At 37.9% G+C, this 24,225-nt stretch overlaps 1 protein-coding gene across 12 annotated transcripts in view; it reads left to right on the top strand.

Moving 5' to 3' along the window:
* The first annotated feature begins 9,457 nt into the window (after positions 1-9,457).
* ppp1r12a (protein phosphatase 1, regulatory subunit 12A) overlaps positions 9,458-24,225 on the top strand; it is an 83,089-nt gene continuing 68,321 nt past the window's right edge. For all 12 annotated transcript variants that reach the window (XM_088922830.1, XM_088922831.1, XM_088922836.1 and 9 more), the window contains exon 1: positions 9,458-9,770. In XM_088922830.1, the coding sequence (XP_088778956.1) occupies positions 9,534-9,770 (237 nt within the window). In that variant the 5' untranslated portion in view covers positions 9,458-9,533. The remainder of the gene's footprint in view (positions 9,771-24,225) is intronic.

Here is a 24,225-nt window from a genome sequence, read left to right on the forward strand (position 1 = left end):
ATGACCTGCACAAGTGTGTTTTCATCCTCCCTTTATGTCTGCGATGTATTTAACATTTAGAAAGTTTTTCTAAAATGCAGTTGTTGTACCAGAATTCCCCCATGGCAGTCAATCAATAAAGATTCCTTGTACTGTTGAAATATTCAATCAAAGATAAACCAACTGAAAAAAGGGAGATACTCTCTTGTTTTTAGATTATTTTTGCCAATATTTTGGATATGTGCAGATTCCATAGTACATTGAAATGCTTTAGAAACTCAACCCCAGAATCAAGATAAATTTTAGATGGATTTTCTTTATATTTTAGGTGTCACATAATTTTAACCTCTGTTGACAAGTTTCAGACTAGACATTTCTTCATATGGCTTGTTTGAGTAAAGTATGCACACTCGTCAATCAGACTGGTGTGTCGACTATAATCCTGAACATAAGCAAATGGAAAGTAATTAATATTGGCAGAAATGCTAAGCACTGACCACAATCTATACATTGAATCAATTCAGCGCAATAGCCTCGTTGAATAACACCTTTTTGTAAATAATCTGTCCCAAATGGAAAACATAGCAATTACAGCAATTATGAGGTATTAAATAATACAAATATTAACACATATAAGAACATAAGAACATGTGATTTTGGCAGGGGAGCAAAACAAATTACTCTTAATGAAATGATATACAGTACTGTGACAACAGACAGTGGACTGTGCTCCTGGACATCACATGTAGTGATAATGTCTTTTGCCTGCTTAGTGCTCTTTAGCAGAAATGGAATATCTCAGCTTTACAATTCCCCAGCTTTCCAACTTCCCTGTAAATTACTGTTCATGATCTCTACATCCACCTTATACAGTAGATGATGGAAAATTGTAACAACATACAATTCCGTTCTTGCCTTTCCCATTTTTGAGGCTTTGTACTTTTGGAAAGATGTAATGGCTAATGAACTCTTCCTCTTAATTTCCTGGCATGGAAAGTGTCTGGGAGGAGTCTTAAAGTCAGCAGCTCAGGAACATCCTCTGATTAATGGCATCTGCTGAGAAGGGGAAATTGGGCGCTGAAAGGCAAATCAGAGGAAAGGACTCGAGAAAGTGTGACGTTGAATTGGAAGAATATTTTGGATTCCAGAACACAACATAAACAGTTTGGTCTTTTGGAAGACTCATACTAGATCTTGCAATCACAGCTTTTAATACTGCACAATATTCAGGATATAGAATGTGAGGTCTATATCTTTAAGTGCAAATTTGTAGATGAACAAATAGAAAGGATGAACATACCTTTTCATGCATACAGTCATCTCCAATATTAATGGCACTCTTAATAAAGATGAACAAGAAAGGCTGTATAAAATAAATAACACAGGTAATGAGCTATAGTTTATTACTCAGAAAAAAAATGAAAAAGGTATTTTTTGTACTCTAATGCAATTGGTCAGAGAAAAAGGTCTTTATAAACAAGTAATAATTTTATTCCTCAAAAAGATAGGTGTCAAATTATTGTCACAATTAATATTTGTATTAATATAACCAAACAAAATTAAATCTGCATAAACATTCTACTTTTTATGTTCATCTCAGTCTTAAGAAACTATATTGTGGTCTTCCATGGTTTCCTGTTTCACTGGGGTATAAAAAGGAGGTAACACGAACAATCCTTTTATTATCCAAGGAGGAGAACTCACACATGATAAGAGACAAATGGTTTATGACCTCCATAAATGGATACGAAAATAAAAAATAAAAAATATACCACTTACCACTATAAGGGCAATTATTACAAAAATAGGTGCTCTTGTAGACAACTCATGCATATTTGAGAAATTGTGCCACTTATTTTTTTGGAAATACATTTATAATTTGAGAAATGTACAATTTCGGTTGGTTTCATCAAATCTTTAAGAGGTAAAATATATTCTGCAAGCCTGAAAATTACAGTATGGCTCATTACCAGTGTTGTTTGTTTTATATACTGTAGCATTTTTTGCTCGCCTTTATTAAAGGTGCCAAATAATTTTTGGAGGTGACTGTATGAATCTGTGACTCATGGGATGCCTTTCATTTTGTATTACAATCCCTGACTGAATTGATGAATGTAGAATTCATTGTGGAATTAGATGTGTCAGTGAATGATGTGGTTATATCTCTGGTCTCACTTGACTACCTCTTAGGGTCATGTGACAGATTCAAATAATGGCTTTTACAGTGCTGACAGCTGCAGACACGAAACAGTGGGTTGACAGTTTCCCTGGATAGGAGGCCCCCCTGATCCTTAAGAATATACTACTGACCACTTGTAGGCTTCCTGGAATTACTGAGTTGGAGGTGTAAATCAAGTCAAGTCTTATGCCACCTCAGTAGCTGTAGTTTATAATAGCAATAGAAGTGCAATAACTCTTTCATGGTCTTGTTCTAAGTGAGTTTCTCTGTTCTCCCAAATCAGCAAACTAGATTGAAATTTCCATTAAACCCATATCACTTTGGAGGGTTATGGTAATAACGCATTAAAAACAGGAAGGACTGTTCCTAACACTGATTTTTTCTTTTAAATGTATCCAAATTCATCACATGAACTTAATATAAACACTAAATGAAAGCTACCCCTTAAACTAAACCTTTTTGATGGAATATGAATATTGTTAATGTTGAACTCTTCTTTCCGTATTAATGAACATAAAAAGTTTTATTTTGATTTGTGAGGTCACTAATGCAGATAAAAGAATGCCCATCCAGTTTTCTGAGGTGCTCATTTAGCCATTTTGCAAAGGAAGTCAGAGAATCAAGTTTGATGACATGGCTGGGTACTGGGTTGTTTGTTCCAGATTCCCACAATCCTTTGTGTAAACAAAAAATCTGTTCTCACTCTCAAAATTTACACTTGCACTCCTGTTTACACTTGAATCCTCTGGTTTGTATTCCACTATCCATCCTGAAGAAGTTTTTTAGCTTGATTTTGGGATTTTCTTTGAGAATTTTGAATACCAGAATCATACACTCTTGTATTTTTATCTATTCAAAACTGGGAATATGTCTGGTTATTTTTCTTTAGATTTTTTTGTAACATGGTAACCGAAATTGTACAGAATTCTCTGTTTTTCCCATGCATTTGTAATTCTATTACTAAAAACAAATAAAATGCAACTTATAGTAACCTTTGTACAAATTGTCTTATGTACTAGCTCTACATGGATCTTTAATTCACTGCTATTTATTCTAGCAAATCTTCCAAGACTGTGCAAACTATCAGCACCAAAGGCAACCTTTACTAAGACTGACTTGACAAAAATGAAAGGGTTGACAAAAATTAGGATACTTTGCAAGTGCACCAACCAATAAAGGTTTAACCATTACATTCACTTAATAGGTTACAAATAACATAAAGTCATTTTGCCGGTTTAAAACATCTGATAGCTAGTAGTTAACTGATCCAAGGAAATCATCCAGCTGTTTATTAAAGGATGCAGGGTGTCAGCTTCATTAAAATGGCTGGATAGCTTGTTCCAAACTTTAAAGACATTCCTTTTGTTCTAAAAAAAAAATTGAGTTTCCCTGAGTGTATTTGCACCAGCAGCCTTTCGAACAAAAACATAAAAACATGAATCGATTGAATGACAGATACGTCTACTGTAAAGAACTGTATTTGACAGGTGACTTGTCTGTGCCATCCACTTGGATTCAGAAATGTATTATGACCAAATGGCTTGAATCCTTTTTGTATCTTAGTTTAAGATATAGAGTGCTGTGGTGTTGAAGTTCTTCTTTAAAAGAAAGAGTACATTGAGTCTGAGACTCAAATTGTGAAATGATGTTCTCTGTGGTAGGAGGAAGAACAATTTCCTCATGTTCAGTTATACTACCCTTGTATATGCTTCAGACACTATGAAACATTAGGACATGATGAAACGTGTAAACCTTTTGTATTGTCATGATATTCAGGTTTTTGTTTGCATAATAAAAAAGTACCCACTCAACAACAACAGCAACAAACCAGCCAAGAGTTTCAAGTTTCTGCATGCGAAAAAAAATACAAATAAGAAGATATTAAATTATTATGAAGTAATCATTTTGAAAATAACAATTTTATATTTTAAAGGAGTTCTTTAGGAAAACCGAAGAATTTATGTATATGGGTAATAATGTTTATTGAATTTTACCAAACCTCTTCAATTCCCATACTGTATGTCCTGTAAGAATCACGGCACTGGGTAACAGCACTTTTTATAAAATTATGGGTGCATATTGATATACTCATATACTGTATATAAAGACCAGACAAAATAGCTGCTGGCTCTGAGCACGCTGTCAGTCACAAGTCATTCACCGTACTGTATATGACCTCAGAGATATGCTAATGATCTTATTGAGGATGTTCTGACATAAGCAGAAGACTGGTTTTATCATGTACTTTGGCACAATATACGCTTCTAATTTAACTTTAAATCACGACAAACTGGGCTTGATCCTGTGTGTTTACATTGGCTTGACTGTGCCAGTTCTCTTCCTACCATCTGAAAGTGCTGCTACCTTGGCTGTAATTTCTTTATGCCAGGATCATGATTCATGTGCTGTGTCTGCAAAAATCAATTACTGTAACTCCCCTCTCATTGAACTTCCAAGCAATCTGATTAATACACTGCGGTTGGTACAAAGAAAATATTGCAGACCTTCTACTTCTACTGCCCTGTGATAAAAAAATAAATATTAGCCCTTCTTTCTCCATATAGATCTCCGGTGCTCATGTTTCCTCCCACCTTCCAAAGACAAGATCGCTGGTTTAATTGGAACCTCTAAGTTGTATCTGTGTGCTTGTGCTTTTGAATACGTGCTTTTGAAGATCTTGCCCATAATTAGATCTTCACAAACTTCTTAAAAAAAGATGTATGTACTGTATGAAGTAAGAAGAATGTTTAAAGATGAGTCATTATATTTTATTTGTTTATTTAAACCAAAAACTGACCCAACAATAAATATCTTCATGTGGAAAAGTATGTGAACCTCCCATTCAGTAATTGGTGACACCTCCTTGAGCAGTGGTGACACCAACTACACATTCCTGTAAGTATTTGTCAGTCTCTTTTAGTGGCTTTTATGAATTTGACCCATTCCTTTTCACAGAACTGCTTTGTGACAGTAATATCTGAGCATTTCCTTGCATGACAATGTCGCTTCAGGTCCTCCTATGACATTTCAACAGGATCTGGGTGCGGCCCTTGCCTTGGTTGATCCAAAATGTAAAACTTCTTCTTTAGCCATTCAGCTGTAGTTCTGCTTATACAGTATATTTAGTATCATTGTCTTGCTGCATGACCCACTTACAGCTGGGTTTCAGCTGGTAAATGAATGGCCTGCAATTCTCCTCTAGAATTTGCTAACAGTGCAGAATTCATGGTACTGTCAATGACAGCAAACCACTGGGGTACTAAGGCAACAAAACAGCCCCAATCCATGCCTGCTGGTTTGGAAGGGATTCTTCTGTTGGAAAGCAGTGCTTGGTACCGACATTTTTCCCTTTCAGCATTAAAACTGCAATTGTGTGTGAGCAATTATGAGAAAACACTCAAGTGTTCACTGTGTCATGTCTGCATGAGTGCACATAATCTAATCAGAAGTGATACTGCTTCTAATGAAGATAGATAATCTGCTTTTAGGTTAAAAGCTTCATTGCAAAAGATTGAAGAAAGCACCAATACAAATATTCTAAACCATTTTATGTAATTGGAACTGCCTCAATTTAAAAGTTAACAATTAAAAGTCATCTGTTTTTTTTTCTTTATCTGTCATGTTTACTGCTTCTTTGTGTAGTCTTGAAGCTTTAATGAGCTCTTCTTGAAAAGAAAGGATATAATTCCCATGGAAAGAACACGGGTATTAAATTGCCATAAACCAGGCCTTACTTAATAACTAATCTACAGCAGTGCCCTGGTGCTACATGTAAAGACATTTTTCTCTTTAAAAAACAGAATATTAGTTTTATTTCTATAGTTACTGTGAGACAATTATAAACTATAAAAAACATCTTTACCATGAAAATAAATCAAAACAAAAAACACATTAGATATTCCATTACATTTTTCTATAAATTACTGTTTACCTCCTGAGATTTTGTGGCCATTGCAGAATATCCAAACACAACTGTTTAAAAACTTTACATTGTAATTTAAGATATAATCCTAGTTCAATAAAGTCCAATCTTTAAAGTAACTGGACATGTAAAAGTTATGTAGCAGCAAAGACGTCGAAATTGAGCATTTGTTTTCTTGAGGAAATGACATTAGCCTGTTTAATAAGTTTACCCCTTATTTAAGCTCAAGATTCAAGGTACAAACTGTACCCATCCATCCATTTTCTAACTATCCAATACAGGGTCATGGCAGAGTTGGAGCCTGTTCTGGCAAGCAACAGGTGCAAGGCAGGATACACCCTGGGCCGGATGCCAGTCCATCGCAGGACAACAAACCGAAGTCTTCTTATGTAAAATAAATCATTTAAACAAAGGTAACTATTAAATCAAGCTTCCATTGCAAACCATTAATTCATGGTTTCAAGTGAAACTAATCATTCATTTTTTATTTATAACTCAGTGCATATTCCATTTCCTCAGAGACAGAAAGAAAAGCAGTGGACCTAAGAAAATGGTTTCACTTGCTGAATATCTAAAAGATATTGCAGCTCAATCAGAGACTAGGTCAGCATTAGTTAAAGACAGATTATACCTCAGACAAGAAGTAGAAGCAGGCCATGGTTTGTTTTTCAGGACTGGTTATTTTGGTAATTAAGCCCGATATCAGCCAATGTGTGTTTAATGTTCATGAAATGCAGTAATAATAATTAGTATATAGTAGTAGACCAACTTCAACCACCACTGGAATGTAGCATTTAAATGTGTAATGCACAGCAGCCATTATGTGTCAGCAGCCCCACTACGAAACAATTAAGGTGCAGAGTGAGAAATGGTATCACTAATTTAATTAGTAAATGAATGATGGGAGAAAAATTGGTATGCCAAATAGGTAAAGCTCAGGGTTTAATTTAGCTAGTACATAAGGGTTATGCTATGAGATCCTTGAGAAGAAAAGTGCTATACAAAGTATTTTATTTCTGTAATGCTCCTACTCTTTAAAGCAATGCAGAACTGCTTTATCCAATACAGGTCCACATAGGAGCTGGAGCCTATCCCAGCAAGCAACAGTCACAAGGCAGGGTACACCCTGGATGGGACACCAGTTGTCTTTGACTTAGTTTTGATATCTCAGCAAAAAGGATTTGTGTCCCTAGTCATCATACTTCAGTGTTGTTACAAAAATTCTGGTTCAGAGTGAAGAGTGCCACGAACTGGTCTACTAGCAGCATGTACAACAGCAACCTGATTTTTCGATAGAGGCCTCTCACTCCACTATTGACACAGGCCCACCCTCGCTGAGTGTCTGATCAGGCTTTAGGGTGGAAATCCTACTGTCACTTTTGCTGTCTAACAAGGTTAATCTTACTGTAGTGCGACAAATGAGAAGGCTGTTGTGAACTGCTAACTTCTTCCAAATGAGAGATGCTACAGAAAAAAAAACTATAGCTGTTTGGTTTTAGAGTTTGATGGCAAGCTTTCTGTGCTATCAGATGCTTAAGAGGCCCTGGTGTCACATGACTTGAGTTTACACACTGCTCTGCCAAAAGTATGCAAAATCAAGCACTGGAATCGGAAAGAATACAATGCGTCTCTTACATAGAAGACTTACAGATAACTCTATAAGAGATAAAAGATGAGGTCACTTTATTGGCCATATACTATTTCTTGTATTAAGAGCTTGGGGTCAGAGCACAGGGTCAGCCATTTATATGGCACAGAGGATTCCTCTGCTGGCCACGGGGTACAAACCGGCAACCTTCCAGCCACAGGCACAGATCCTTAGCCACAGAGCCACCGCACTTGGGTGCCCCAGAAGAAAACCAAATATTCTTTGCAAAACATCATTCACAAGAAGTGAAGAATAAAAGTAAAATAAAAATTATTCACATATAAGAGTACATATGGTACTCTTCTTCGTATTTTTCAGCTACATGACATTCAACATTGGTGAAAAGAACTACATCTCTTTCAAGATAAAGGTTGATTTTCAAACTACATTAAGGAGCTATATTGAAATGAGAGTCCTATTGTTTAAAGTGTGCTTTAAAAATGCAGAGTTGCACCATAATTTATACTGATACGAACTGAGGTCTGTAAATGGAAGCATAATACTGATAAGCACTTGTTCTAGATTATTTCTGGTATTATAGTTACTTTGGAATGAAAGGAAAGAACACTGAATTCTGTCAATTGAAAGTTCAGAGAGGACCATACTGGCAGCACATTGTATTCTTCCCATCTGTGCTGCACACATCCCATCCATGATAATACATTCCGAGAAAAAGAATATTTTCTTAGAGCCTTATTATACTTTTCATAAAAGCACTTATCTAGAAATTCAAATATGACACAGGATCCTGCTTTGAAAAAGGCATGAAAAAAGTTGGTAGGAAAAGCAAAGTCAGACGTATCCAAAAACACATTAAATGAGAAGGAAGAATGTTCCACTCATCAGACGAATGTGCCATATTTTGAAATAAAATATAACTGTATTGTGAACTGAACCTTGAATTGTATATGTATTTCACTTTGTAGAATAATATTGTGTTTAGGAATTTGCTTGCACATTGACATGTGCATGCACTAAAGAAAATCTAAAAGTTTACATTTACAAATATACAAGTCACAAAGACACAGTAAGCAAAGAGGATAGGAAGATGTCCAGATCAACAAACTAACATATTGCTTTGGAAAAGCAATGGAAAAGCATGATTTGCTCCCATTGAACTACACACACGGGAAAACATTTGCATACTTTACCGTCCCTTTTATGGATTGAGGAATGAAAGAAGACATGTACAGCACACGTTATGAAAATGATCACATCAACTCTTCTCAGTCACAAGTTTTTTAATACACTAAGAACTATGCAGTGACAGCTGCAATTAAAAAAATTTGCGTTTCTGAACAGAATGTTTTTTTTCATTGATACTGAAATATTTCTGACATTTTAGATTCATTTAATAATTTAAATTATTATCAATCATACTCTCCTTCGTAATTTAATCTTTGTTGTTTCAGTTGTTGTGCACTGCACATCATATTGCTTGAGACGCTTAAAATACAGGGAAACGTCTTTTTGGAGGGAGAAGAAGTTGTGTGGAAATATTTCGTCTCAGTAGAAAGTTTCGTTAAGTTCGAGGCGCGCTGTAGCAGAACAAGCAGGAACCCAGAAAGACTAGCTGAAGCAACCTGACACAAAAGCGCTGCACACGCAATGTTTACAGCCCCTCCACGCCGATGACGCCGCTCTGCTGCAGAGTGGCATCACCACCGTCTTCTCGCGAGCTTATGGAAAGCAGAATCCCACACGCCACCCCCGCCTCTCCCCCCGCCCCAGTGCGCTGTGGGATAGTGGCAGTATAAAGTATATCCTCCCTCGGAAAGAGATAAGAAAGCCGAGGCAGGAGGGGGATGAAGATGGCGGACGCTAAGCAGAAGCGGAACGAGCAGCTGAAGCGATGGCTGGGCTCAGAGACCGATCTGGAGCCGCCCATCCTGAAGAAGAAGAAGACCAAGGTGAAGTTCGACGACGGCGCCGTGTTTCTGGCCGCCTGCTCCAGCGGCGACACCGAAGAGGTGCTCAAGCTCCTGGACCGGGGCGCTGACATCAACTACGCCAATGTGGACGGGCTCACCGCCCTCCATCAGGTCTGTGCCTTACCTCTCTCTCCCTTCTCCTTTCGTTGGCGTTTCCCCTGTCGGGATTTGGTTGTTTGGGGGGGAAATAAACAAAAGCCCCCACCCTCCCACCCCCGAGAAGAGAAGGTAGGATCTGGAAGAGTCTTTTGATTAGGAGAAAATCGGAAAATGGGAGCCGTTCTTCCTCTGCCAGCCCTGCTTGTAGCGGTGTAACCAGAGGGCCGGTGGCGGAGCCGCAGCTTGTTGTGTTGTGTTGGGTTGAAGGGAGTTCAGTCCGGAGGGTTGGGAGGTGGAGGTGGTGGATTTCAACTGCAAGGGGGGGAGGAAAAAAAACGTTTTTGTTTTTCCCTTTTTTTTTTTACCCGATTCTTCTTGGGTCCTGCCAGTGTTGCTTTTTGCTGGCGCTACAAGTCCAAGCAGAAACGTCCCGGGCTGTAGTATCGTTCGTGTCAAATGCGAGGCGAGCTCTGCAAGGCAGACGGCGATGGGTGGTGTAGTCTGGCCAGACTGACAACCCAGAGAAGTGGCGATGGGGTGGGTGGTTTTTTTTAAAAAAAATATAATTCCTGCCTAAAGCCCTCAAGAAAGTGATCAAGAAGGGTCTAACTTAGCGGCGCTTGATTTTTGTTACGTAATTCCAACGTTGATGTTTTTTCCCCCCCGTAACGCGACAGGACGTCAAGCCTGTCAGAGCTATGTTGTAGACGGTGAAAATTAAAAATCGTCGATTGCGAAGCAATCGTTGCTGTGCTTGGGGGGGAAAAATAAAGTTCTTCTCTGCTTCTCCTCCAAAGTATTATTTTTTTGTAACCTTGTCCCCCCAGTTGATTCTAATTTGATCTTGTGTTAATGTTAGAGGCGGGGGGGGGGGGGGGTTGCACCAGGAACAATATTTTTAGCTTTCTAGCTGTGCCGCAGTCTGGATTGAACAAAAAGCAAGACACACAGATGCAACACAACCGATAAGGCAAGATTTTCTGCGTAGCTGATTCTGTGCAGGAGGGTGGTCTCCTGGTTTCAGTTAACATTGTTTCTGTATTTGTAAATAGTGTCAACAGTTAGATGCATTTCAGGGTTGGAATTGCTAAGACCTCCAGCTCACCCTTGATTTAAAATTTTGCTCGTTCCAACCCTTCTGATAAATCCTCTTTCCTAAATATATAGAAGCGTTTATTTTTTCGTGTTGCAGATCTTGACGGACAAGGTCGACGGATTCGATCAGCAGGGCTCAGAGCTCATGGCACCTTTATTGACGTTATTGGTGATCACGCAGAAAAGAGAAAAATACTTTGATTGGCGTGTAAAAAGTCTGTTTGTGTGGAGTACGTCTGCATGTGTTTTAGCAGGGGTTTGAGGTGTTGTCCTGAATCTGGGCTCAGCTGTTTAAAAATGTATTTGCCCCTTTTGTTAATAAGGCTGGTGGTCAATGAGTAAACGAGCCCCAAGTAACAGAATCCTTCAAATGAGACTGTCTTGATCAGTATAGGATACAAAAGGGCACATTTAGGAAGTCAATTTAGGTTTCTTGTTGCAGCAGGTTTAAGAAACGAGGAAAATTTAAGTTTTTGGTCCAAGCCAACCCAAGAACGATTGAAATTGGTGTCTGTGGAAGAAGAAAAAAGTTGAATTCTCTGCAATACTCATTTTAATTACAATAATAGTGAAGCTGGTAAATAATATGTCTAAAATCACTGTGGAGATGTGGAGAACATTGTTCAGAAAAAAAAAACTGGTCTGAATGGTCTTCACTTTTGTATAAGCCCTAATACTCTGCTGAGCTTAACATGCTTTTGTAAAGGCTAAATATTTGTTTTCTGTTTATATACAAATACCTGAAATTGTTTTATGTACCCGAGTCCCTGTAGCCTGATGTATAAATCCATAGTTTCTGTTTTTTAATGAGTTTCTCATTCATATACGGCTAACAGTGTGTACTGGTCGTATTTAGAACCTGGTCAGTTTTTGTGTGTAAGTCTTATGGAAGGCTGTGATCTATCATAAACATCACTGGCCGCGTTGTTAACCAGTTTAAGGCTTAATATTTTTTCTTCCTTGTGACAAATTTGCTCTTGGGATTAGTGATGGTAACACTATATAGGCTTTTGCTCTGTTAGCCTATAAAAGTCTCATGGAAGTCATTATATTGATGCACATGAGAATGTTTCTTTACATTGCATTGGTACTTGTTTAAACAGTGACTTTTCGTTAATGATCTCATCTTACTCATATGGAACTCTGGGCCGTGAATCATGGTTTATTTCTCATGGTCTCTGCTGGGCATTTTAACAGATACTGTAATCATACAATAGTCTACGCGTTATGACGTACAGATTCTTTGTCTGATGTTGGCATGTACTACAGAACCCCAGATCTTGGAAATTGTTGTTGCTGTTATAGGCTTAATAGAGACCTGGATTTTATTTATAATTAGTCCTTTTTTTTTGCTGTTTGCCCTAACATAAATCAAAATAATGTCTTAATTTAAAAACCTTCAGAGTTAGTATTCATGTTCATTTTTTCATCAGTATAATTCAAATGCTATCAATCATTAGGTTTTTCATATAAATTATTTTGTCTGAATAATGTAAAAAATACAGCACCGAAAGATCCATGAAAAGCAAGTGCCATATTGGCATATTAAGCATTTTAGTTTTGGAAGCTCTGCATCTTTTCATAAACTACCACTTAAATGGATTTCTCAACCTTGTCTAGAGTTGAACCTTTCTGTCAGATTGTAATAAGGGCAGGTTTGGTTGCAGTGCAGTCTGGGAAACCAGAAAAAGGGAAACACAGGGTTTTGTTGTAATCATTTGGGGATTGTGTGGAAGGAGCAGGGATCTTACTAGTGAGTTACAGCCGGTCTTTCTGGATTTGAAGCTCGGCACAGCTACGCATACTGTCTCTTCTAGTGAAGGCCCTGATCTCTTTATTTTATTTTGGTTTATGTGCCTTGTTGCTTTTACATTCACCTCACAGTACAGGTTCCAACATATCAGCAATTGATGTAAAGAAAATAATAAACTTCTTTTCTAAATTTTAAGATGTGTTAAGAAAAAGCAGTCTTCCAATTCATGTTTTTGAACTGAACTTCCTCACGTTAATCATTTTGGAGTCATTTATAATTCTTTGTCTTAAAATCCTTTAGCCATTGGACTTTTTGTTTAAGGAAAAAGTCTAGTGCACAAATGTCCTTTGCAGTGAATAGTTGTGGAGTCTAGGTTTGCTGTTGTGCTCTGACTACTAATAGAGATATTGCACCTGATAGAATTTCATACGAGACGCGTTCCTTTAAAATAGGCTATTCTTCTGTGATAATTCCAAGTTTCAAGACAGAAGTGCCTAGAACTTCATTTACAGGAGAGGTGTAGAAGACACCAGCTACTCTGCACTGACTACTGTTTCTGCTTTGTTGTGGTTTAAATGAAATTAATAATTCTGCAAACCGTCAATGTTAATGGTATATTTACTACATATTGTTAATTTCATATAGTATTGTGACAGCATTTGTTCTTCTGACAATTGTGTATAAACAACTTTTATGCGTAAAAGGTGTTTATAGCCATGTTGCACAGTTTTTAATTATTCAAGAATCACTATCCAAGACAGAATGGCCAGATATCCTGCTTCAGTGGTCAATAGTGTCAGCCATTGTGGAAATCTCAGTACAGAATCCCTTATGGCGCTGCTGTTAATGTGAGGCTCATAGTATTAGGACCATAAGTTCAGTGCTTTGTGCTATATATGGTTTGGAATGTTAGTACTTCTCGTCAGCTCTTACCTGAGAAACTGTTTTTCATAAATTTAAAAGCTGTGAATCTCCCCAGTTTTGTAAAGTTAGATGTTGAGTAGTTCCAGTAAATATTGATACAACTTGATGTTTGACTTGTCGCCTGATTCTCACCTTACAATGATATAGATTTCACTCGCTGCTGAGGAACAGGTGCAATATTGTTTCAGATTTTTCTTCTGTTCGGTTTTCTTGGTCTCCTAAAGAAACGGTCTTTTGTGGAAAAAGCACACTGTGGTCTGTAGTACTGGTCAGTGTAGTTTTATAAATAGCTTCTTCAGAAGTACCCCTTTAGAGTCTGATTCAGTAGATCGCTCTAAGTTTGGTATTCGCTGTGAGTCACGGCACATTCTCAGCAGCCCTCTAGCTCAATTCTGGCACAGGCCCAGAGGTAATGTCCGCTGGTCGTGCCCTTCTGTTCTGTGTTAGCCTAAATGTTATTAGAAATAAAATTATTCCCAATAGAAAGTACATCTGGAATGGTGCTAACTTGAAATGGTCTTAATTCAGATGTAAATTAAGCACTTCCTGCATCTCCCTCGGCTACTGTGCTTACTGGCGGGGCAGGAATGGGGATGGGAACCTTCAGCTGTGTTTTCAGAGGGCTGAGTTGAAGTGGGATCTGAAATACTGGACAATTCTGCATCAGGTTTGCTTTGGTAAAGGAGCTAAAGTATCTTCTTCTGAAGTTTACATGCAATTTGTTTTTTTGCAAGATGCTCGCTTTTATTAGTTGACTGGTGGATGTGTGTGCCTTTTAAGGGGCTCCCTAAAGAGCACAAAATCATGCAGAAATGTTAGCGTACTGTATTGAAATAGCAAAAAGTCAATTTCAGTATGCACACAGAATGTTTAACTTTTAAACTACGTTTTTACGTAGTAATTTTATTTATGCAAAAAGGCACAAATGTAAGTGAAAGGAATGTTGTAGTTATATATTGTTCATCGGAGGTCTGGTAATATTGTTATTGAAATCCTTAGTCAGTTTTCTTTCCATTAGAACAAACGCTTCCTCACCATTAGTTGAAAGACGAACATTTGAGCAATGTCTTTACAGTAATCTTAAGTAAGCAAAACTACTTATGGTGGTGGTAAAAGTGCTTGCTCTATAGTTCCAAGTGCTGTGTAAGTTTTTCTCATTTCACCTTAATGTGATTCATACAACATCAATTCAGTTTTGTGTGTAGTACCTTTTGAATTACACTGCTGTACTGAGGGGAAAAGCCATCTCGAGTAGCTCTGCCTTACAGATCTAACAGACCTTAAAAAAGTGGAGATGTGAATGAGCAGGACGGTAAGATGTGGTGATATTTGATGGGTGGGTGCATTCCAGGCTGTCGTTGTCTGGAGTGAACATTCCTTGAATGACATTCAGTGGAAACCATGGAATGGGAGAGGAGGCATTCCTCAGCTGTCATCTTTTTACACCACTCTGTGATTCCCTGCACCACAGTGTGCAGAGGAAGCAAAAGATCAAAACTGAATTGTGGAATATTTATGGTTCAAGGCTGGCTTCTTTATGATTACAATTACCGCAGGGGGAGAAGCTCAGAAATGTGCTGCTTTGCAAACTGTTAAAATTAATTATATATAACATTCCTGCTTATAGGAACAGTGCTAGACCCCACAACATTTTTGTGACTGGTTTCCCTGCACTAGCCCCCTTTCTTCACACTTTAAAGTTTTTTATTTGTAGTGTGTCTGACATAAGAGAATCCAGACATTGCATGTTAATGTTTGTCTCCTTTAACTCCCCAGAGCTCTGGTTTTGCACTTTGTTCTGATTGAAAAGAGGTTTGCCGTTTATGTGATGTACTCTACGCTTTTAGGAGTGAAACCTATTACTTGTCATTGGTTAAACTACAAAATCAAAATATAATTTTTCCAACAGTCACTTTCAGAAAATCGGTTATAAAAATATGGCTTTTGTAATATTCAGAACTTATTATTCAATTGCACCTCATAACAATTTGAATAGGCATTGTAGGGGCCACTAGAAACTTTCATAAAAGTACTGTGGTTTGTCAGTTTGAGTGTTTAACATCAGGATTTGCTCTCATTTAGGCTGCTGTAGTTTTCCACTTTGATACAATTGCTTCCATTTGCTCAAATCATACAGACGTTTTTATTAAGTACTGAATTGCTCCTCTTCTTTTCATATTAAACATCGGACAGACCACTGTTGAACCGCTCATCTTTCAACACTTAACGGGCAGCGCAGCCCCCTACAGGAGTAGCAGCACCAGTTGGAGAAGAAGCGCACCTGTCACCAGCAGAACCGCTCGACTAGGAGTACCTAGTGACCCCTGCGGTCTTGTCTCGGTGACAGCCAGCTTGTAAACCACCCTGCCTTCAGCAGCGCTCAAGCAGTTGTATGAAAGTGGAAAGTGGTCACTTTTGTGTGGCGATGTGATCCGGGCTTGAACCCATGACGCCTGGATCATAGAGCTCAAGCCGGGCCACTTGGGAGGCCCCCTCGTTTCTGTGGGTTTTGAGTAGCTCTCGCTTTTTGGCAAGTGATGTTGACAAGTATTTAAATGATCTTGTCAGTCTTGACAATACCCGATAAAAAGGGTCCTGTGGGAAGGGCAGTGTGCCACAGGGTTTGCCCTCTACTGAAAAGTGTAAAACAGATTGGTGGAGGCAAAAATCTTCAGTCCGCCAAACAAAAATTAGAACTAGCAGGTTCCTAAGATGCCCACACAAATTGCGTTGTCGTTATTAAACCTTTGTAAATGCAATTTGGAAAATCTGCGGGTGCTTTGACTGACAGGAATAGCATGTTTGTTCACTTCGACATTAAGTCTGTCATCAGTGTGAGTTTAAGAAGCATATTGCTCTAGTTTTTAAATGTTTAAAGCACCATGATGATTGAAATTTTACAGTTAAGATCATTGTAAGAGATCACTAAGAGGTTATATGTTGGGAGTTGTATTGCTTCATTTGTTGAACAATGCGCATATTAAAAGTGGCTGATGATCCAATGTCCCAAAGAGTTTTCTTGAGTTAGATATGTATTTATTTGTAGTGTGTCTGACATAAGAGAATCCAGACATTGCATGTTAACTAATTTCTCTTAAGAAAAATGAAATGCCATAAGATGTACTAGTTTGAATGTTTTTTTGGTTTATAAAGTGTTCTTAGCAATTTCACAAACTTTGTAGCGCACATCTTAAATGCCACGACTTAAATACGCTTAACACTGCTCACAGGCTTGATGGCACTCATAGGCACAATCGATATGAATACATAAGAGCCTTAAGTCTTCTGTCTTATGTTTTTTTAGCCACGTTGGCCTTTGTTGGATTTTCTAAAGTTCTTCTCCGAGTTCAGCACTTACAACAATATTTTAAGTAGTGTCAGCTGCTTCTCTTTATGGAGTGGAAATACAGATCTTAAGACGTATGGAAACAAGTAAATGCTCACACAATTTGTGGTTTGTCAAGTTGTGAATACTTCCATTTAGCAATTATTGTTCTGGTCAACTGCTGTTTCAGTTTTTGATGAAGGGCTAAAGAAAAGGCGATGCCACTGCATCTCTGTTTCTTTTTGCATCTTTCATTAGTCTTGCTAGGGAAGAGGTGGTGACGCAGGATGCGTGCTCTTAATGGAAATTAATTTGGTGCATCATCCTTCTTCTAGAAGGATCTGGTCTGTTTTGTAAAATATCTATTTGGGTTTGAAATGCGTTTAGATATTTGTCGGCATGTTTTGGTCATTGAGTGTTAAATCAAGTTTAATGCAGGTGAATGACTCAGCTATGCAGTACACAGTTTGTACATTGGTTCCTGGCTGTGTGTGACACAGTGGCTGCTTCACACAATATGTGAGAATTAGGCCTAGGTGGTGGCAGTGTGATGTCTAACCTTAGAGACTTTCTGGAAGGAGTTTATCAGGCACAGGCGAGTCTCAAGATGTATGATTTTCGGAAGGTAGCATGCTTCTTGCCCTGTTCTCTGTGTGGGCTTTCTCGTAACTGTCTTATAATTGTTTTTGGCATCCTTGGCAATGTTTGTGCACTTTTGAGGCTGTTCAGCAGAGCCTCTGCCTGCAGCTACCAGCGTGGGAAGCCTCCACCATGCCCTTTGTGCGGTCACCGAGCCGATTCTGCTTTCACTTTGCTGCTGCTGACTAGTTCTGTTCTTGTAACAGCGATAGATTGTGCGAACGATGAAAGTTCTGCTTTGAAGATTTTGCGTTCTGCACTTTAAGCAACATCTCGCCATTTCTGTAACCAGTGCATTATTTGTCTGTACACTAAATAAAATCAACTCCATTGTTTTTTTTTTTACCGAGGTCTTGGGAGTTTGACAAGTTAGTTTTCTTTCCCTCCTTGCCGCCCGATACTTGCAAATTATATAGACGTGCTGTAAAAGCAGAGCTGCGGCATTCATTCATAAACCAATTGCATGTGAAGAGCGATAGAAACTATGTAGACAGGCTTTATTACACGTTGGAACTGGTTCATTTGGATGTTGCTTAGTCAGTGAAATTCCAGAGAAAACTTTCAAAACAAGATAAATTCTAAATGTTTTTCGAATTGGGATTGAAGCTGCAGAAGGTAGAACGTCAAAAGGGTTTGAATGAGGATCTGCACCAGTGTGTGATGGCTGGAAAAGAGTACGTTAAGGTTAATTCCACCCTGAAAAGTGAAAAGAAATAGCATTAAGGCTGTTGAACCTTCTTCCTCACACCTGAAACATCTTTTCTTTTTTTTAGCAGGGGATTAACATTCACTTGAACTTTCAAATGAGCATCATTTCTATTGTCAGCTTTAGGATTATAGCAGTCGACTAATCATTTTTCCAGTCATGGGCTGAATTGGAATACTGATGGTAAAATTGCATTAAAGATGACATCCAGTTTACACAATTGTGGGGATGGTTCAAAAGGACATATATGATAATTATAATTTTTTTAAAGGGCACCTTAGAATAATGGTATGCTTAATTTTAATATTCCTGAAAGTATCATGCCAATGGTAAGTTAAAACTGTATTGTAAAGTATTGTTATGCTTTGGTTACAGTCTCCCATAAATCAAAGACATGCTTTAAAGAACTCAAACACAGTGTAGATAATTTCCTTGGCACCCCTATACATCCCAGGTACTACTTTTTGCAGTGTCTTTTTTTGTGCATTTAACAAAAAATCGAGCCTCTAAAGGCTCTAGTTTGGAAGTTTCTCAGCCTGGTCACACTACACTTGTTTAGTGAAACTGGAATTCATGTCAGGCAGTTCTCACAACTGGATCCATGTTAAGAAGTGACAGCTGAAACGGAGACCCGCCCTTTACAATAGTAGCTGTTTTTTCAGGAGAGAGGAATTACTCAAATACAGGTGGTTTTTGATTTTCCCGGCTGATGCGTTTCTGAAAGATGCTGTTTATGTTTAAACTTTCCCCATAGGAATGAATGTAAGTAGGGGGAATGCATCTGGGATCAACTTACAACCTGAGAGAAGAACATCCAAATAAAAGTTTTACTACAGTATATAATAGATGAATGTACACTTGTAAAGTATTTATCAGTGCCATGTAAAATGTGATGGGAAGAGATTAGGAAATCACTTTTTCCTTTATTTGTTTAGCTGAATCTTAATTGTAGAGTTCTGTTTAATAGTTTAATTTAATGGTAAAGTTGAATTTTACTTCATTTCCAAAAACGGATATTTCCAGATTTGTTGAAACTTGCGGAAGGCAGGATACCCCCTGAACCATGCCAGTCCATTGCAGGGCACACACAGTCACTCACACCAGGGCCAGTGCTCCCAGAAGCCAATTAACCTGCCAGTAACCTTTGGACTCTTGGAGGAATTGAACCGATAACACCCGACGTCTGGAAATGAACCCAGGGCCTCAGCACTGTTAAGGCAGCAAAGCTAATTACTCTAGATGAAGAAATCGCATACATTTTTAAATTTATTTGCGTTCAGATAAAGCGGCTCAAATTAAGAGCATGTGAAAATAGAACTACTTGGGAGTTTTTTTGTAAAGTATTCCACATTAAGGTGAAATACAGAAATGTTCTCAAAACTATTATTTGGCATGGCGTTTGTAGCACTAAATAATATTTCAGATTATTATCAAGACTTCAAAACAGTGCTGTACATCTTTTAATTTTTTTTTGTTCACTGTAAGTCTTTGATAATAGAGTTGTTAATCCTTTGAGGAAGGCTGTACCTTATATATGCATCTCTAAATATAACATTGGAGGCATAAAATGTAATGAGGTTTTAGTATGCGCTTAATACTGTCTGATGCACTAATATAATCACCCAAAATTTGTGGGCCTTCATAATGTAAGCCTTTCCCAAATACTGAGTAAAGTACATGAGTGTGGTGTTGTGACAACAGCAAATAAGCAGCAATTGCATAATAGCAACTTGCTGGCCTGCGCATGTGACACTGAATTTCTTCATACATTCCTTAAGTTGAGGCTTTGGTAAGAATGAATGAATATGATGGAACTGCAAGGTCTCTTTCATGAAAGTGACTACATTTTAAGCAGGTCTTTAATTCGAGCATTAGAAAAAAAGGTTCTTTGATGTGGTATTACAATCACTGCATACATACTGCAGTATTTGCTACATAGAAGCTTCCTGGAATTTACTCTTCATCATAAATTTCTTTGCTGATTGCACTGTGAGCCTGAAATGCTGAATTCTGTCATGCAGGTGTAAGTTCCCGTCGTGCATATTTATACAAATTTAATTTCATGGCATAACAATGTTCTAATTTTAGTCGAGAAGAGATCCTAATTTTCATGCTCCTCCTAACATTCTCTCTTGCTTATCAGCTGACAGGACCTTGACTTATTGAACAACATTATCATGAACACAAATTTTACAATGAAAAGCAGCACCAAAGGGGGGGAGGTTCAGTGCTTTGCATGTATGCTGTGGCTGTTTTGTTTGTGTGATCTTTTTACAATTGCAGGTCTTAATGTGTGCCCTTCCGAGTGGAATTCTAGCGAGATCCATTTTGCTATGCTGTTATTTTATATGGAAAAGCCAGTTGTACAATATATCACAAGTAAATCATACATATTCTCTCTTGGCACATGCAGCTTTTCTTCAGCCGTGACCTTAAAGAAATGCGATGGCAGGAGGTGAGGGTTGTTTCCTACACTGACGGCACCTCCCAGTTAATGCAAATTTCGCAATGTCGACACCCATTGGCAGAACAAGGTCATGTCTGGGGGCCAAAAGCAGTATGGGAGTGGGAATTAGCATTCTGGCAACTGGAAGAAGCTTTTGAAGTTTTCAGTGCTAATTAGACATTAGTATATTATTTGGGCAAGAATCGTCTACAGAATGTATGACACGTTTGCAGGAACAACTTGAAATATTTTATAAAATTTCAGTATTCCAAAATTTCTGTTGCTGGGACTGTGCTTGTATGACAGTATTTTATCCAGATATTTCTGTAAACAGTCATATAATCCTATCATTGGTTGCCACAACTTTGCAAAGTAAGCTCTGATTGGTCCTAATATGCCAGAGGACAGCAAAACTCTTCTGTCTGAAGCTATTTCCCTACTGTCTTTGCACACCAGGGTTGTGCGATTTAAGCCCGTTCTTTGCAAACTTGCTCGCGCTTTGTCAAGTTGGTTGGGAATCGCCTTTTTCAAGTCTTGCTACAGAGTTTCAAAAGTGTTGGTCAAAACTAAATGGGCTCGTCAAAGACGTGCACTGTTCTCAGGGCCTTATGCTTTGGGTCTTTGTCCTGTTGAAATGATTTTTCTTTCTTTAGAGAGGTTTACTCCAGACCTAAAACTATATGTAAATACCATATTTTCTCTATATGTACTTGGATCCATCCATTTCCCCCTTGATCTTCACAAGTGTTTCATTACCTGATACTGAGGAACAGCCCCCATATTACAGTTTAATGTTGCCATCACCATGCTTATCATTGGGGTGGTATTGACTGCGTGATGTGCTGTTGGGACTGCACCAGGCATTGTGGTGTTATAAGATTTCTAAGCAATGACTGAAAACCTAAGAAGCAGCGGGTCTTTTCTGGAGCAGTCACTGTTGCTTATTGTGTGGATGGCTTTAGTTCTACCTTAAAATAACCCGCTCAAAGTGCTTGGGATTTCAGACTTGATAAAAATTAATCAATGCTTTGAGCAACAGGATTGCAAGAACAAACTTGCATACCTTAAAATGAATCACATTTAGTCTTGGGAAGGCTGTACTGTACGATTGTGGTAGGCTAGGCCTTCACGTAGAAGTCTTAAATTGTATGCTATATTAGAAAGGTTAGCTGCTTAATGTTTTTGTTCTGAAGTTAGCCTTGTTAAAGGATAAGTTGTAGGATAGCAGGGACTGGAGACAATCCCATCTGTTGGAGAATGGCTTATCGTGAGGTGCAGGTGCCACTTGACTGGTTGGAGGTGGTGGACAGCGTATTCTGTCGGCCCTTTTACAGTTGCATGACAAGATAAGCACAAACCTCTACCTGAAAGGGAACTAGGGGTCTGTATACCGTGGGGACCAGAGGAAGCCATTAGAAAATAGATTCTCCTTTCTTCTGCTTATTATAATGCTAATAGGCAGGCAGTATGCGTAAAGTTGTAAATTCACAAAAACGGAAGACTACAGTCTTTCAGTTAGTCTTTAGGAACGCTTTGACCTTCTTTCAAAAGTTAACATGTAGAAATATAATCAAGATATTGGTTGGTATAGTACAGGTTTCATGCAAGGCTTAATATCATAATAAGCATAATATCAAGTTTGCATAACATGGAAATTATAAGCCTTTATAAATGATCTGAAAATTATACTGTACACGTGTATGATTATAACCAGCACTTAATTAGAAGCTTTTTCAAATGTTTGTCTTGAGCTTTAACAGTGCAGAACAAAAAAAAAAAACTTCCCTTGATAAACGTAATGAGAAGTGGTCTCCACCCCATAGCTAAATCATAACCTGCACTTTGTAAACAGTTAAAGATGCAGTTGACTGCAACAAGAGTTCTTCCTGGGGTGTTCCTGTTATAAAGGTGCAACGGTGACTCATACTCATTGTGAAACTAGGGTTGTGTGTTCTAATTAGTAAGGCAAAAGCTTTCAGAAAATCACAACAAAAGCAGGTGGGTAGCATTCCGGAGCTGCCCTGAATTCATTTTTGCCTGTGAGGTAAACATATTGATCTTTGCATTTGTTCATCACAGGACATTGCTTAAAATGAACACAACCATCGTAAATATTTTAAATAAAGCCTAAAACAAGCAGAATCTTTCACCTGCCTTTTGAATATTGGAGTGAAAATAAGTTGTACTGTAAATGGATCTAGACACATTTCTAAACGTACAGTGTTTCACACCAGAAAACATTGTAGATTTTCTTATATGTGGTGTGAGTTTTTAAAATTAATATTATAGATTTTTTTGTAATGGAACATAAATCTTTAAGATGATGCATTTTTAAAGATCTTTTTTCAACTCTGTTACTTGGTTGTTTATATGGAATATTAAATATTAGTAAAACTTGTTGATCTTTCATATTCTCAAGATGACAAAAAGCTTGATCCATGTATCTAAATAAGTATCCTTAGCAGAATTCTTATCTTTTACTAGTCATTCTTTCAAGAGGTGGGAGGTAACTCTGAGTAATTAAATGATTTTTTAACTTTGTGGGGATGGACATTTCTTTTTCTAGATTTTTGGCTGGTAATGATTACCCAAAGAATGCACAAAAACCTCTTAAGGCTGCTGGACTATAAGGGATCCTACCAGACCATTAAAGCTGTTGTCTTAGGAGTCCCAGTCTATTACATTGAACCAGCTTGGCAGAAACCTCCTTATTTTCTTTTACTCTCTTTTGACTATTTAATAAATACAGAGCTGTCATGTTCTTAACGTTATTGTAATGGTTCGAAGAAGGCAGTCTGACCATGCAGACATTTGTGGATTAGCTAGGTATTTGCACTATTCTTTGGCTAATGGACAGCAGCTTAAAACATAATGCTTATTAATTGTCAATTAAACCTAATTATTCATAATATTAATTCATATTCATTTTGTGTCCTCTAAGTAGCAGGCCTTTAATGAATGCTACCTCATTTCACAATCTTGCAGGTAGCAAAACAGTAGAATAAAAGTTAATTTCTAATTTGTGTAGCACTTATGTTTTTTCTCATTTAATTTTAAATGTTTTTCTCATTTCGTTTATACAGAAGAATCTAGCCCACTGGCCTGTGGCCTAATTGAAGTTGGTTGCTATAGTGGATAATTCTGTGCATTTATGTTGTGCTTGTGAGAAGAAAGCCACTCGATCTACCTGTGAAAGTGCAGAACCCACCTGGGTGATATGTAGCTGCCATTATGCTACAGCAGCCCCACTGCACTGCAGTTCTTCATACAAATACAGTAAGATGTGTTGCAGGAGAACATCGTTCACACCTGTAGTGTATCTCATTCAGTTAATATAAAAATAACTTTAAACAGTAAGTGTTAACACTTACTGTGTTACTATAAAGTAATATTAGTTTAAAATTTTCAAATGACAAATTGGGGGTAAAAAGTTGAATTAAAATCTTTTTTAATAGACCAATTTGACAGTTGGAGGATGTAGAAGGTAGAACTCCTGTCTTTGATATTCTTGGTCCCTGTGCTTTAGATGTCAGCCAGACGGAGGGGGGGGGTCTGCTTAATTCTGATTTGTATCTGTCT

The sequence above is a fragment of the Atractosteus spatula genome, chromosome 8 (assembly GCF_055471065.1).
Source record: "Atractosteus spatula isolate fAtrSpa1 chromosome 8, fAtrSpa1.hap1, whole genome shotgun sequence".
Lineage (NCBI taxonomy): Eukaryota > Metazoa > Chordata > Actinopteri > Semionotiformes > Lepisosteidae > Atractosteus > Atractosteus spatula.